Raw genomic sequence first — 15,311 nt, forward strand, 5'->3', positions numbered from 1 at the left:
ATACAATGCAAAATCCATGTGTCATACAGAATATGACTGCCGGGAACAGGATTCTCAGTATCATCACACAGCGCTGTCCCTCTCCCCAAGTGCATAGTCCCCTACAAAATCGAATCCATGCAGAGATCGTTCAAGGGTTGGGAGCAGATGAGTCACAGGCATCTGGGGGGTGATGTTATGCGGCTTCTGATTTTAACTCTCATTGTTTTTTCAGTATATACAATATACAAAACTTAAACTGATTTTATTGAACTCTGCTATAACAAACCCCTCTCGATGCCTGCTCTCTGCAGAGGGCTTTAAAATAAAAGTTATAGCTATTTAACTGTTTTGCAGTTCAAAGAGTGCAACTGAGACCGAGCTTGACTAAAGCGCAGTCGTTTGCTGAATATAGCTTTGCTGCACCTGCTGACTTCTCAAAATACATGCACCTCTAAGAGCTGTTGTTCCATCTCTAGTGGCAATAGCATGTATCTGAGGTACCGAGTAGTGCTGGCTTCCCTCCCCAAGGTTCTGGTTCTCCTTGCAGTACCCAAAGGTTTAGACCAGTTACCCAGTTACCCTCGGGCTCTATATATAGCATATATAGCATTCTATCTGAGATCGAAACAAATACCAAGGTAGCCATTTGAGCATGCAGCAAGTATCTAAAAATAGGTTTAGACTGCTAAACTTACATGATTCATAGGTGGGTACATCAGCCACCAACTCTGGCTTTATTTTCTATAACAGCTCCCAGAGAATTAAATATAGATCTAGGAGTCTGCAAGCATGAGCATCATAACTAATTACTCTAAGGTAAAATATGATGGAAATCTACGGCATGCCTGCCATCACCAGTGAATGCTGAGAGAAGGCCAAACAGGCTCATACTTACCAGGAGGTGAGATAATTCCCACTGCGGTGGGGCCAACACGCAGGTCAGGCCCTCACTGACCCTGCCATGACTTACCTGAGTGCTCATATCTTACAGCAACTGTCTTGTTTTAGTAAAATACAGACCATATCTACTTCTAGATGGCTTTCCAAATCCTTTTCAGAAAGGGCAGGATTGGCCTCTGAGAGCATTTAACAGCATAAGCTAGTCGTGCCTTCTGCATAGCGTAACTCCATGTTTTCGGTGCAGTACACAGGGGAGAGGAATACTGCTGTCATATAATACACATGCCTTGCTCCTTACTCATTAGTTACTGGGAGCAGATCTAAACTCATTCTATGCAGAAAACATTTTATATTTATGTGTGATTAACTTGTCCTTGATCTTATTACATTTCAAAATATGACAAAACAGCCTACACCACTACTTCTCAGACATCTTTGTATAGTGCTTTAAACTTTTAGAGCACCCTGAATGCTAAAAGTTAAATATCATGATGCCAGGCTAAGTGCTATTGGTGCAGTAGTTAAAATGACAACATTATAGCATTCTCAGCATACTGAAACCAATCACTAAAACATTCCTGTTTGTTTCCACATAACTCAACAAAAAGAGACGGGCAACACACAGATGCATCTATTCCAGTATCTAGAGAATAAAGACAAGTTTTTCTAACTACTTCTGACTCAAATTTCCATACTCTGGAAAGTTCTCTTCACTTTAAAGTCCTATTCAAAATTATATGCCATGTTAGACGTGCCAGGTAAGCCTCTATTACTGCTGCGTGATACAATGAGCTTTGCTTAGTACTCCATTGGGATATTGCTTACTCTGCTTCAGATTAATTTGTATTTAGGTGTAGGAATTTTACAAATGTGATATTACAGCTCAAAATATTACTTTTCCAGCATGGACAAATGTCAGGAAAATTATCCATCTGCAGTCAGAACAGCACCCAACAGCACTGTTGTCTCCAATAAAATGGTGTCTGATGTCATTCAAACAAACAGATGCATTCATTTCTTTCCCAGCGTGAAAGAAGAAATATTTGTAAGTGACAGCATATTTATCATTCTGCTAGTGCTAGATTCATCCTTGTATCCTATTATTTTTCTCTAACTGTTCAGGTACACCAATGTGAAAACTTGCTCAATAGACATTTACGTTCCACACTGCTTAATCCATCCAAGTATTACTGGGGTCTTATCAAGGAATTTCTACAAGAATTAAATAAATAGAGGAAGTGCCATGTTATTTTTTTAGCATCCTAAAGAACACAGATGTCCTGAACCTGGATCAATAATAATTCCTTAATGAAAATGCAGGTCACAAACAGAATGCCCAGTCAGAAACAACTGCCTTCTAAACTAATCTTCCTAACAGGTAAGTAAATTCACTAAACAACCTGTTAAATAAGTACTATCATGTTTACTTTCCACAGTGCAAGAAAGGCAAAAGCTGAGAAGCATTCCCAGGCATAAATAAAACACAGTAATTACTTTTTTTAAAAAAATTGTAAGAGCAATAATAGTATTTTGCATCTTTGCCTGCCTATAGTAAACAATTAACGGTGCACAGTAAACTGAATGTCAAATAAATACTGCAGATTATCTGCTGCTGTTTACGCCTGTGCAACGCACTTCTGATTCTCTGCATATGTCCCATTCGATCAGATCATATCAAATCATGTTTTGTCAGTATTTGTTAATTCAGCTTAAATCCAGTCACATGACACACACTCCAATGCACTTAGTATTAAAAAACGCTTTCCAGAATTCCAGTTATTTTTAGATGTGAATAGATACATCTCATTACCCAGTGACTTGCATGTCAAGTTTGTTGCATTTCAGTCATGTTTTTTACTTCAGGTGTTGAGCTGTCATTTAAAATACTCTTCCCCTTTAGTTTTAAATTGCAGCCCACAAACCACTGAAGAGTTGATTTCCTCTCTTTGTAAGAGGAGTAACCTGAGCTAACTCTAATGGCAGTTATTGAGGTGTACCATTAAAGTATTAGACAGCCTGAAGTTTCAACAAGACTAGGACGTACTGCTGTGCCGCTTACAGACTACTTTGAGAAAAGCAAAAGCTTAGCAAAGGAACATAGGCAAATTTCTTTCCATCCTGCTATGATTAAGTCTCATTTCAGTTGTACAAATGGGACAACAAAAAATTAAATATGTACATTATGTTCTGTAAGCTTAGTTACATCTAGAAAGACAGGGAGTGAGGGGAAAGAAGAGGTTGAAGAGAAAAAAGAATGAAGTTAACTGGTTTACCTGATACTGTACAACACTTTTCCAGTTTTAGAAATCCTCAGCAACTTGTTGTCTGTCGTGACATCATGGAAGTTTGCTCCCTTCTCATTGGCAAAGAATAAATCCGGCTTCCAAATAGAGTCCAACATAGAGGGATCCAAATCCAGGGAATCATCAGGATATTCGCTGTAAGCTAGACGTGAGTCGTTCCACTGCTGTCTCAAAAAAATGTTCACTCTGTAGTCCTACAGAAATGCCATGTAAAAGGTTACTAAGCCACTTACCAAAACTGGAAGCCCACTTTAGCTTTCTTTATGCTCTTAGACTTTCTACAGTACCGGCATTACAGTAAACATTTATGTTACTCTTTGGACATAAGAGTTGTCATATGAAAATAAAGCAGTATTTTTCTAATATTTCTAAATTCTAAAATTTCTAAATGCTGTATTGAACCAAACAAACACAACTGATACATTTTCCAAATCAAAATTACTTCAGTGATGAAAAAAATATTGACTGCAACCTCCAATATTAAATATAACCCTCTTTCAAATGTTATGGATTAACCCAGAGGTACTTAGAAAGTCAAAAAACTTTGCAGCTAGATATATACAATTTCAACAAAAACTCTATAAAACTACAAATTTATATAAATTGCTTCCAATATGTAAATCAATTATTTCTAATGTACTCATGAATAGTCACTAATTCCAGTGAAGCCAGATTTGTAGAGAAGAAATTAAATCAGCACTTCTTATTTACTGTTTGTATCTTTTTTCTGTCTACCATATGCTTTTCTCTGTATGTTTCTTCATTCACTCCTCCCTCTCTGCATCCCATTAAAATTGTACTAATTGCATTCTTCTGCTCAGTGGTCTGTTAGTCACAACTGGGAAAGCCTGCAATTATTTAGAGGTTCATTTAAAACCAACATTAACACTGTGTTAAGAACTGGCTATTAAAGGGGAGTGTAAAAAGAGCTTTTAGGGTCTAAACTCCCTGGATGGAAAGATACTAATGCTTATTCTCCTTATCCTGAATTTCCAAAGTCAGCAAATAAGAGCTTCATCTCCCCCAGCTTTTCCTGCTGTTATAGCATATTTACCTGAAATTACTGCACTTAACTTGCTTGTGAATACTGTCTTAGAAATACATCTCCTCTTCCTCTAAAAGGAAATTATTTAATAATAATTCTTCCAACTGTACAAACCCCTCACATTTAGGATTTGCTTCATGGTAACAGCAGTACTTTAAAAAGGCAGCACTGTGCTTTTGGTTTGGAAAATGTATGAGTTAGGCCACTGAACTGCATAGTCTAAAGAACTTGTCATCCTTGAAATGTAAATAAAAATTCTTACTCTGATTAGAGCCGCAGAAAGCAGCTTGCCCAATATACAGATTCTGAACGAGCCCCTCCAAGCTTCAGTGTTTCCCACGCTTCCCGCAGTAGGTTGGTGACAAGGTGTGCTGCTGCCCTGACAGAGCATTTCTGACACCCAGACTGATGCGGTTTTTGAACCCTATGGAATGATGCTTTACAATCTCACTAGAAACATGATTTTCTTGCTTTCTTTATCATTTTCATTTTGTTGTTGGGTAGATGTGAGTCAAAATAGGAATGTCTACTAATCAGAGCGAGACACACCTGGGAGAGGTCTCAAGAATAGCACATTCATTAAAGATACTTACAAAAACCTGTACCTTTTTTTCCACAAGCCACTGTACTTTTTATGATGGTGTTGTTTCATACAGGTAAAGGTCAAATAGCTACTTGTAGTTCTGAGCTTATGAAAAGTTGTCACATCTTGTGAGGAGACACTAACCCTAAGACTACTTTCCCTTATTTCTTGGTCTTAGAAACTGAGTGTCTTGTAAGTTTATACGGGGCAGCGTTAGTTATAAAACCAGGAAAATACTTGATTTTCATTCCGCAGAAATAAAGGCAGGAGCTGTCATCTGCAACTGCTGATAGAATAAATTTGCTACAACTACTTGTACAACTGCCTTTAATATTTCTTTGAAATAAGATATACAATGAAGTCTGTGGAAAGCAGAGGGATTTCTCCCACTGTGAAATAGAAATCACAAATCAGTCAAATCAGCAAATTGTTCTGAAATATCTAAAAATAAATGTGCTTTCCTAAGCTTCAGTAGTTGGTGATTTAAATAACGAAAAGCAGTCTGAAAAATCCTTATTCACAGAAGATCTTGCATGTGATGATATATATTATACCAAAAGCATAAATAATACCGATAGGATTACGCTATCTTTTTGAATATGTACCTTCATAAATATATCAGAGCCGTCACACTGATACACTTAGAAATGCTTTCTCTCTGCAAGCTTTGTTGCTAGATGCGAAACATCACTGAAACCTTTGTTTATGTCTGATAGGGTTTGCATATATATATGTGTAGATATTTTAACAAGACATAAAAATGGAAATATGCTATAACATGCACATCGCAAAATCGTCATTACTTTTTATCTCATCTCCTGCACTTGCAGTATAAGCAGCTGGGAGGGACGTGTGTTTACACAGTCAGACCTAATCATGTGCAGGGTGTTGAATTTACTTTTCTTGTGCTAACATTGTAACTACCCTCTGAAGAAGAATTCTCCTGAGAATGGTGTCACAACACGGCGCTCAGGCAGACTACAGTGTGTATCTTGCAAGCCCCTGAGGGTAGGAGTGGGGGGACTGTAGTAAAGGACTCCTACCTGACCACGAGTACACCTGCTCCACAAATCCTTCTTGACAGCACCGCTGCTCTGAGCGAGGAGTGTGGACCTGGAGATTCAATCATCTCAGTAGCCACACCTACACCAGCGATAGCTCAGGGAAACTCAGGTAAACAGCTTTCCTCTGTTCTCAAGCCGTAAGGTGAGGGTAATACGAACATACTAAAGGAATACTCATCTGATTAGTTTTAGTAGATTTATCTGAAGATTCAGGGACTCCATCCACAGACATACTTAGTTTTTGATATAGGAATCCAGAGAGGGATGGTCTTTCAGCAAACGCATGGCCACCAGGTTTACTCCCCAGAGCTTCAGCAAAGCTTTAGGACCCTTTGGCCTCAGACACTGCTGTGGGAGCTGGGTGCTGGGAAGCCCCACTCCATTTTTGGTGCTGTTTTCTGTCTCTGAACTGATGGTCATCTTAGATCTTAGCCTTCCTCCCATCTTCCCCTCCAACAGCATCGATTGCCCAGATATGGAGATGTCTGAGGCAACCAGCAGACTTCGCTGGCCTTCCATGAGTAGGAGGGTCTTGCCAAAGAGACTACTCTCTCTCTCTCCAAATCCTAAATATGAATGCTAACTGAAAAGTAGTGGTTTAATCATCTATTTCAAGTGACAGAAAAGCTCTTTGTTACCTAAGCACACAAGGTGTCCCCAGTGGCTTCAGTGGGGGTCCCTTATGCAGTTAAAACTATACATGTGAATTAATCACAACCTAACACGCTGATTTGTAATTATGTTTTTTCTAGTGGGAAGATAATATCATACAGCCAGCCACAGCCAAGCTGTATTGGTCCTAAAATTTTAAAAGGAACGGCAAATTTTTCTGCTAACATAAGTACTCAAAACACAACTGGAGTTTGATGGATTTACCCCAACAGAGAACCTGCTGCATAGCGTCAGTCATTGATGATAGGGCATAATGACAATAATAGTGTCCTCACAGTTAGTCGTTTCTGTAATTAACAATTAGCTTGTCAATGTACAAATTGCTCTTAGCTTCTCCCAGAGTTGATAGCTAAAAAATCCTGGTCATTAGCAACACTGAACATCTGAATTCTTTGGGACTCTGCCCAGCCTGATGCAGATTACTCATCTGTGGTAGTCAACTGCAGTCATGCCATGCAGTGAATTTTCTGCTGAATACTGCATGTGTGAATGCTTCCAAAAATAGATACAGAGCTTACTGGCATAACTGCTTTATTCGCTGAAGTTACTCAGGAAAGTCTTTTTCTGTTTCTTTTCAAGTTAGGACTTACATGAAAGACAAGTGAATCAATTAAGAAAATTTCCAACAATTGCATCTTGACTCTGATCTGGCCTTTTTTTTTACTATTTTGGTTTTGGTATAATATACATCATTCTACTATGGAAGAAAAACATTTATTTTGGAGAAAAAAAGTCAACTGTAATACTGTCCCATTTGTGCATTTTCGTGCAGAAAGACTAATACACATGCATTTTGTTTTCCTAGATTTTGGGGGAAAAAACTCATGAAGACTCTATGGAATTCATCCATTTGGAAAGACCCAGCACAAAATGCTGTTTTATTTCTGAATGAAGTATTTTAGCTTTTAGAAAAATAAACTGGACGTAAGAGTTGTGCTGGCTTTTTACACAAGGATGAAATTTCCTCTTGGTGTTAGTCTTAATCAGAAAACAGAAGCTACTCCTGGTGATGTTATTGAGAACCTGGCTTACTGAATTTAGCAGGCCTGGGACTGTAATCCTGTTTGCCATGCTCATTTCTCCTACTGAAAGCTGCTCTAAACAAGTTTTCATCTCCCAAGTTTCCAATAAGCTCCTGTAGATTGTCCAAGTTATATTCTGATAATGTCCCTTCAACACATATACATGGTTTCACTAAGCATTCCTGTCCTCTGAGACAGGAATGTCTCTATTGAGTTTACAATCCATCGTTTTGAATGAATTTTTTAGTTTGATGTCAAAACCATCAAGAGCATTTTATATGGAAAAATGAATCCTAGGAGTCAAACAAAACTCATTATTTATCACAAGGGATGCCAACATTTTTACCACATGATTACATCTATTTCAGAAAGGCAAAGTAGATGGAACAGTAATTGATGTCTGCCTCTCAGAGTGGTTTTAAAACATCCTAAAACTAGTCACACCAGTCATGAAAGAAGTGACAGCATTAAGAAAATCGATATCAAACCATTGAACGGCATCTAAGAGAAATCTTCCCAGACTTTTGGTAGATACTATGAACAAAGCAAAATAAGAAAGCCAATAGTCTTTGTTTTCATCTCTTTGAATGTTTGGCTGTTTTCAGCAGAATGTGTTAATGAACATTGGAAAGGTGCATATTAACATATTTGATAGAAGGTAAAATGCAATGAGGGGATTTAATCAAAGCAATGAAGGAGTCTAATTAATGCAATCAGCATTAGGTCGTGCAAATATTTTCATTGAATGCCATCTTGTAAAGCCAGTGACGTGCAGGATTTTTGCTGCTTAACACTATGCCGATGCCTCTACACGCTAGGATCAACAGACATGGCTGGGTAAAAAAGGCTACCTTCATAGCTGTCTTCTCAGAATCCTTTAAACAAAGGAAAACAAATGAAGTTTTCCCAAAAACCTGAAAATTAATCCTGTTGATAACTATGTTACATCAAGATATGTTTTTTCCTGTCATTTTAAAATTAATTTTGCTTTTCTTTTAAGGTGTTTTTAAAATATTACAGTTACATACTCTAAAGCATTAACTTCTCTGTTTATTTTATAGCTCTGTATGTTATAGCTTGTCATTTATAGAAGAGCCTTTCCCACACTATTTAAGAAAGCAACCTGCCTAGCAATAACTTGCTCTTTATCTCTAGAAAATATTAAATAACGGGCTGGTTTATAAATAAAAATATTTAGGAGAAAATCTGTGTCCTTACATTTCCTAGGCACTGCTTTCTAAAATGATGGCATGAATTAGAATGCAATTTAAATGAAGTATTTGAATATTAAATAAAATCATTAAGGTGGGCTAAATATCTGTTCTTCCTTCATAACACAAGAACTGCAAGCCAGTATCTAGGCCATTTCATTAAAAAAATCGTTCTTTGGTATACCGTAAGCCCCTTTTCTGGGTAGCAAGTTGATTTTTAGTTGGCAAGAACTCAGTCTTACAGGATGTTAAGCACCTTTATTGCCTCTGGCTTCAGCAAATACAGAAAGACCCGGACACTATGCAGGAATCCCAGGAAAACAGAGTTATGAAACTACATTGCAATTGCTTCAAAACTATCCATAGTTGCCCATAGCATCCTGAGGCAGTGAGAATAACTCTTGCAAAATTTCAATGGTGGCGAGAGCACTCATCTTTAGTTTATTTTGTGGAGCAGTCATTTGAAGAGTTCAAAGTCAAGCTGGGATTGTCACTAGACCCTATTTAGAATGGGTTTAACCTAATTCTTGTATATTAGCACCAGATAATTATTATGAGTTTATCACATTATTATAAGAAAGCCATCAAAAATCTCTCTCCGGACTAACCCCAGTAGTCAGGTGTGTGTATGCTTGAATAAATAACTGATCATTTTTGTTCATTGCTTGAAAAAGAAGATCAAAAAATTCAGCATCTTTTTAAATGGAGTCAGAAAATATATTTTTCATTTTTCTTAGCAAATATTGAAAAAAAAAGAAAATTCACTTCTAGACTTAAAAAGAAAAAAGTTGGACTAAAATTTTAATCTCCTTTTTTTTAGCTTGATTTCTTTAATCCTAAATTTTGGCAATTTTAAAAAGAAAAATCTCATAATGAAATGGAAATTTGAACTATTTTTTTTATATATATATCAGAATTAAAACTCTGACATTTTCATTTTGGCCTTGTTTTTATGACTGATAGAATTCTTTGAATTCAGTCTAAGTACACATTTCAGTTAGCTGGGATCCCTTAATTTCCCAGTACCAGTTTAACCCTCAGAATAGGCAAGCTTCCTTATGGCTATGTGTTTTAGTCATTTGACTCAAGTTATGCATTCACTTCAGTTACTGACGTGGCTGCAATTCACAGAGATTTAGCTAAGTTAAACAAACAGGACCATTCTGGTAGCTCTGTCAGCACAGTCTGCAGCAGCAGATAATTCAGCATGTGGCGTAAGACCCACTCAAAATATGGCGTAGTTGGCAGGGAGCCCCACAGCTGAGCTCCAGCCATCCCTCTGCCGCTTCAGAAAGTTGGTTTACGCACATCCATATTTGCTGCCGTCGCAGGCGCTACAGACTATGGTGCAGTCACTACGTACGTACATTTAGACCTGGTAGTTGAGTTTAGTAATTTATATATATGTTGATATACTCATTTTATATTTATTTTATTTTAATTCATCTGGTAGGTTTTTAGTAGCTTAATAACTTAATAAATGTCCCCGTGCCCTGAGCATCTCTATTCTACATCACATCCCACTCCTTCACAAGATGGCTTCAATGACCAGTCCCACTCACCATTGTAGTTTCTGCTATTGAACCAAAGCTGTTGATAAATATGTTGCAGGTAACATTTACAGGAGGACCTGCAAGTTGAACAATAAATAGAAAAATTGACAGGTTGTGTTCATGACATTATTAAGTATTGTTGTTCTCTTGCCAATGGCATCATAGCACTTACCATTGTGGTTTCTGTGACTGATCCAAAACTGTTGATAAAAATATTGCAAGTAACGTTTACTGGAGGACCTGTGGAATGCAATAAAAACGTTGCAATATACATTGAAACAGAAGTACAGATCCCTCAGCCTCCGTACAATCTGGTACAGATGTGGCTGAAAACAAGCAGAAAGTGAGTTTTCCCAAACAGATCATGTAAATATTGATCAAAAGAAAAACGTTATCAACACTAATTTAATTAACCCAGTTTCATTGGAAGCGGTTATATAAATACACAGAACTACATCCTTGCATTTAAGGATTTATGAAAAGAGTTGAGTGAGGGCATGAGTAGAACAGCTTTTTCTTTACCCACAACTACCAGCGTAGAACATGCTTCAGCATTGCAACCATTCCCCCCTCCCTTCTTCCTCAGACTTAAAAGTTTATCTCTCCACACCTACCCCACTCTTCATGCAAAGGCTTGCCGCTGAAATTCCCGGCAAGAGCCACTTTTCACATTGACCCCAGTCCACTGAAAACGGACTTAGACAAGCAGCTCTTCGTGCGCCTGATCTAGAGACGTCTGCCTTGCCATAAACAAGTGCTCCAGCAATACCTCGTCTGGCCTGACACAGCTTTCGTTAAACAGCTATTTGTAATCTCTTCCCTCCCACCTCCTGTCCTGCTATTCAGCAGTCGCTGACGTGTAGCAGAATGAACGGGGACTTAATATTTCATTAGTTGCCTATTAGCTTCCTAGATTTTTTAGGCGTGATGGAATAAACAGGGGTTCTCAACTGAGTCAAAAAGGATAAATACTAAATGCCTGAATTTCAGCGGCACAAAAGTCTATGCAAGCACTGGGTATCAAGTACTTCTCTCTTTTCTCATTGTTATTTTTCATCACATAATTTTCCTTAAGTTAAAAAAATATTGTCAGGGCACAGAACATAAATACCTACATTTGGTTTCATATTTAGATCTGAAATTGCTTCACAAAAGATGGAAACATTATTGCTTTTTTTTTTTTTAATTGAAAGATAAAGTGATATGTCCAGTAAAACGCAGTACACTATCAACTTCCTGAGTGTTAGATTCCCCCGCCTCAAAGAAGCAAACTTGTTGGTTTTGGGAAGAAAAACCACACCAGTAATAATGCTCTTAAATTCCAATTATGTGTGTGGTTCAACTCAGGTTTTGCAACAATTGTCTTAAAAGAAAATATTTATATTTTATGTTGTAAATATGTTTTCACTTTCAACACCAAACTAACACAAGCCAAAGAGTTTGCTATTCTCCCTCTATAGTATAGATTTTTTTTCCTTTTTACTTGATTATATTTCTACTCGCTGGGCATCTTGACCAACGTATTTCTTTACATCTAAACAAACAGCATCACTGAACATTTGAAGTTGGAAGGAACCTCTGGAGATCACCCAGTCCCCTTAGTCCATCTAGTCCCAGAGCAGGGTCAGCTAGAGCTGGTTGCTCAAGACCATGCCCTGTCAGGTTTTGAGTGTCTCCACAGATTCTCTGGGTAACTTCTGCCACTGCTCAGTCACCCTCACAGTAAAAGTATTTTCTTACGTTTAAGTGGAATGTCCTGTGTTTCCGTGTGTGCCCACTGCCCCATGTCATGTAACTGACCACCACTGAGAAGAATCTGGCTCCATCTTCTTTACTTAACCCGCATCAGTTATTCATGCGCATAGATAAGATCCCCCTGAACCTTCTCGTCTCCAGGCTGAGCAACCTCAGCAATCTCAACCTTTTCTTGTATCACAGATCCTCCAGTCCTTTAATCACCTTCATGACCCTTTTCTGGGCCAATACCAGTAAGTCCATGTCTCTCCTGTACTGTGGAGTCCAGAGCTGGACCCAGCACTCCAGATGTATCTCACCAGTACTGAGAAGAGTGAAGGATCCCCTCCCTCAACCTGCTGGCAATGCTCTACCTAATGCAGCCCAGGAGGTTATTACCCTTCTTTGCTGCAAGGGCACATTGCTTGCTCATGTTGAAGTTGGTGTCCACCAGGACCCCCATGGCCTTTTCTTCAATGCTGCATTCTAGCTCGTCATCTCTCGGATTGTTCCTCCCCAGGTGCAGGACTGCATTTCCCCTTACTGAACATCGTGAGGCTCCATTTCTGCAGCCTATCCAGGTCCCCCTGAATGCAGCACGACCCTCTGGCATATCAACCACTCCTCCCAGCCTTGTATCTCCTGCAAACTTGTTGAGGGTGCACTTTGTCCCATCATCCAGGTCATTAATGAAGATGTTACACAGTATTGGCCCAGTAACAACCCCAGCAGTACACCAGTAGTGACTGACCTCCAGGTGGACTTTGTACTGCTGGTCACAACCCTTTGAGCATGGCAATTCAGCCAGTTTTCCAAGTACCTCACTGTCCGTTTAGCTAGTCTGTTCCAACAGTTTGTCTAAGAGGACATTGTGAGACACGGAGCCAAAAGCCTTGCTAAAGCTGAGATAAACAACATCCGCTGCTCTCCCCTCATCCATGAAGCCAGTCAAGTCATCATAGAAGGCTATTAGCATGGTCAGGAATGATTTCCCCTTCATAATTCCATGCTGACTACCCCCAGTCATCTTCTTGTCCTTCATATCTGGAAATGGCTTCAGGGAGGATTTGCTTGAGGCTTCAAGGTAAGGCTGGCCAGCCTGCAGTTCCTGGATCCTCCTCCTTGTCATTCTTGAATATAGGAGTGATATTTTTTTCCCATGATGAGGAATCTCCTCTGGTCACCATGGCCTTTCAAAGATAATTAAGAATGGCCTCACAATGCCAGATCCCTCAGCCCTTGTGGGTGTTTCCTGTGTGGTCCCATGGATTTGTCCATGTCCACTTTGCTTAAATGCTCTTCTCCACTGAGTTTTCCTTGATCTGGACTTTCCCACAGGTCTCAGGGCCATTGGATTCCTGAAGACCAGTCTTATCTGTAAAGACTGAGGTGAAGGAGGCATTGAGTGCTTTGGCATTTTCCCATGCTCTTTGTTGACTTTTCTTTAATCTCATGGTATTGTCTTGCAAAAGTGACCTTATGTAAGCACCACAGCTTTCAATTCCTGAGTGACAGCAGAACCTAGTACTTACCTATGTTAGGAAAACATGCTTACCCATGTTAGGAAATACCCTACCACACCACAGACTGCAGTTCAGATATACTCTAAGTAGCTACATGCTAGAGCACTGTATCTTACAACAAAGCAAATATCTGCCTCCATTTCTCTACTCAGTTGTATAATGTCTTTCACTTGCCTTCTGCTGGTAGATGTGGAATAGTATACGAACTCAGTAAACCGAAGTATGTCCAATAAAACCAGTCACATTCTCTTCATCCTCAGAGTTTTCTGGAAAGAGCTTTATTGGTGAGATATCACCAATTCAATTTTTTTCTGATCATTTATATTTGTTTATAAATGTCAAAAGTGTAATGTAAGATTTGCAACCAAATGAGAACGGAAGATACTTACCAGAGGATCTTAAAAACTAACATTTGATCACATAACTTACAGGTTCTAAGCTAAAAGTTCAACTTTCTCTTAAAGTCAATGTGCTAGTGATGGGATTTCTAAATGTGCATAGGGAACACGAGCCAAATGAAGTAGATAAGAAAAAGATAACTAACTGAGCACTGAAGTTTGCAATGCTTTTATTCTTCTTTTATTGATCTTCTTTTTTCTACTGTTGATATTATTGCAGTGGGGAGGGAATGTATAGATGTTGTACATCTTAAGGAAGAAGTGCACTTTAAAGAGGGCACACTACATCATTTTTTGCAATGAATCATTTCATGCACTCCATCTTAGAAGATCTTTCTAATCTAATAGTTCATTTAAAATAAAAGCAGTAAACTTCTGTGAAGTATAGCCAAGGTTTTAGAACATCATCTAAAACTTTTCAAAGGCAATGGAAACATTTAATTTGACTTTACTGCCTGAAATCTAAAAAGAGTTGACATTACCTCTAAAAAATTAAGCAAAGTATATTTTATGATGAAATCCTTTTTTCTCCCTAGTTTTCCTTTTGTCATCTCCAATGCAGCAAGGTAACAGTCCAGGTGCCTTTTAGGCACGTTCAAGATAATCAAAGAGATTTTTGAGTCATAAGGAAAATGCCTGTTTTTTGAAAGGACTCGGGCAAAAAACCCCAAACCCAAAACAGGTAGCTAATGCTCAAATCCACCAGAAAGTAATGTCTGGTATTCTGACAAACAGCTAAGATATAGTTTCTGTTCCCTGCAGCTCCCTTCCCCTTGCTTCCCGGGACAGGGCTGCTGCTGCTCCCAGCTGACGGGATGCTCCAATCCATTGCCTTTTTGCAAAGCCCTGGCATTATAATGTCTCATACACCTCCCATGACTTTGGGGCACTTAGCACTTGCAGAAAGTCCTTGGCACTCATCTGCTCATCTTACCCACAAGAAACCCTGAAGATACCAAGTATTCCCCTGAATTTGCTGTGGCGTATTGCTCTTGTACCAAAGGTGGCTGTGACCTTGCCACCATCTGGCTAGAGAATGAATCCTTTCCTTGCCAGCTGCCAGAGGAGGTGAATCCATCCCAGCTTGTGGGGGAGACTCCATGTTGAGTGGCGAGTGCTGAAAGATGTACGCTGAGCTCCATCCAGCTGCTAACTGCAGCTTTTGCTGAATATTCTCCAGTACTGATAACAGACAGCCCCAAAGCTTCCTTCATTTGGTAGGTTCTTGAGAAGATTTACTTGTACCCTCGCCCTGGAGATCATCCTAACCGCAACTAATTATATCTCTATTCTCACGTCCATCCTAACTCTGGCTTTTTGG

At 38.9% G+C, this 15,311-nt stretch overlaps 1 protein-coding gene across 2 annotated transcripts in view; it reads right to left on the reverse strand.

The window, feature by feature from the left end:
• GLRA2 (glycine receptor alpha 2) overlaps nt 1-15,311 on the reverse strand; it is a gene marked incomplete at its 5' end in the record, with an annotated part of 129,196 nt that overhangs the window by 96,245 nt on the left and 17,640 nt on the right. Inside the window, 2 exons of one of the 2 annotated variants that reach the window (XM_081997331.1) lie at nt 3,156-3,379; nt 10,345-10,412. In XM_081997331.1, coding sequence (XP_081853457.1) covers nt 3,156-3,379; nt 10,345-10,412 — 292 coding nt within the window. Of the gene's footprint in view, nt 1-3,155; nt 3,380-10,344; nt 10,413-10,507; nt 10,576-15,311 lie in introns of both variants that reach the window. The other variant, XM_081997332.1, reaches the window with a different exon arrangement.

This window comes from Phaethon aethereus, assembly GCF_964289735.1.
Source record: "Phaethon aethereus genome assembly, chromosome: 1".
Lineage (NCBI taxonomy): Eukaryota > Metazoa > Chordata > Aves > Phaethontiformes > Phaethontidae > Phaethon > Phaethon aethereus.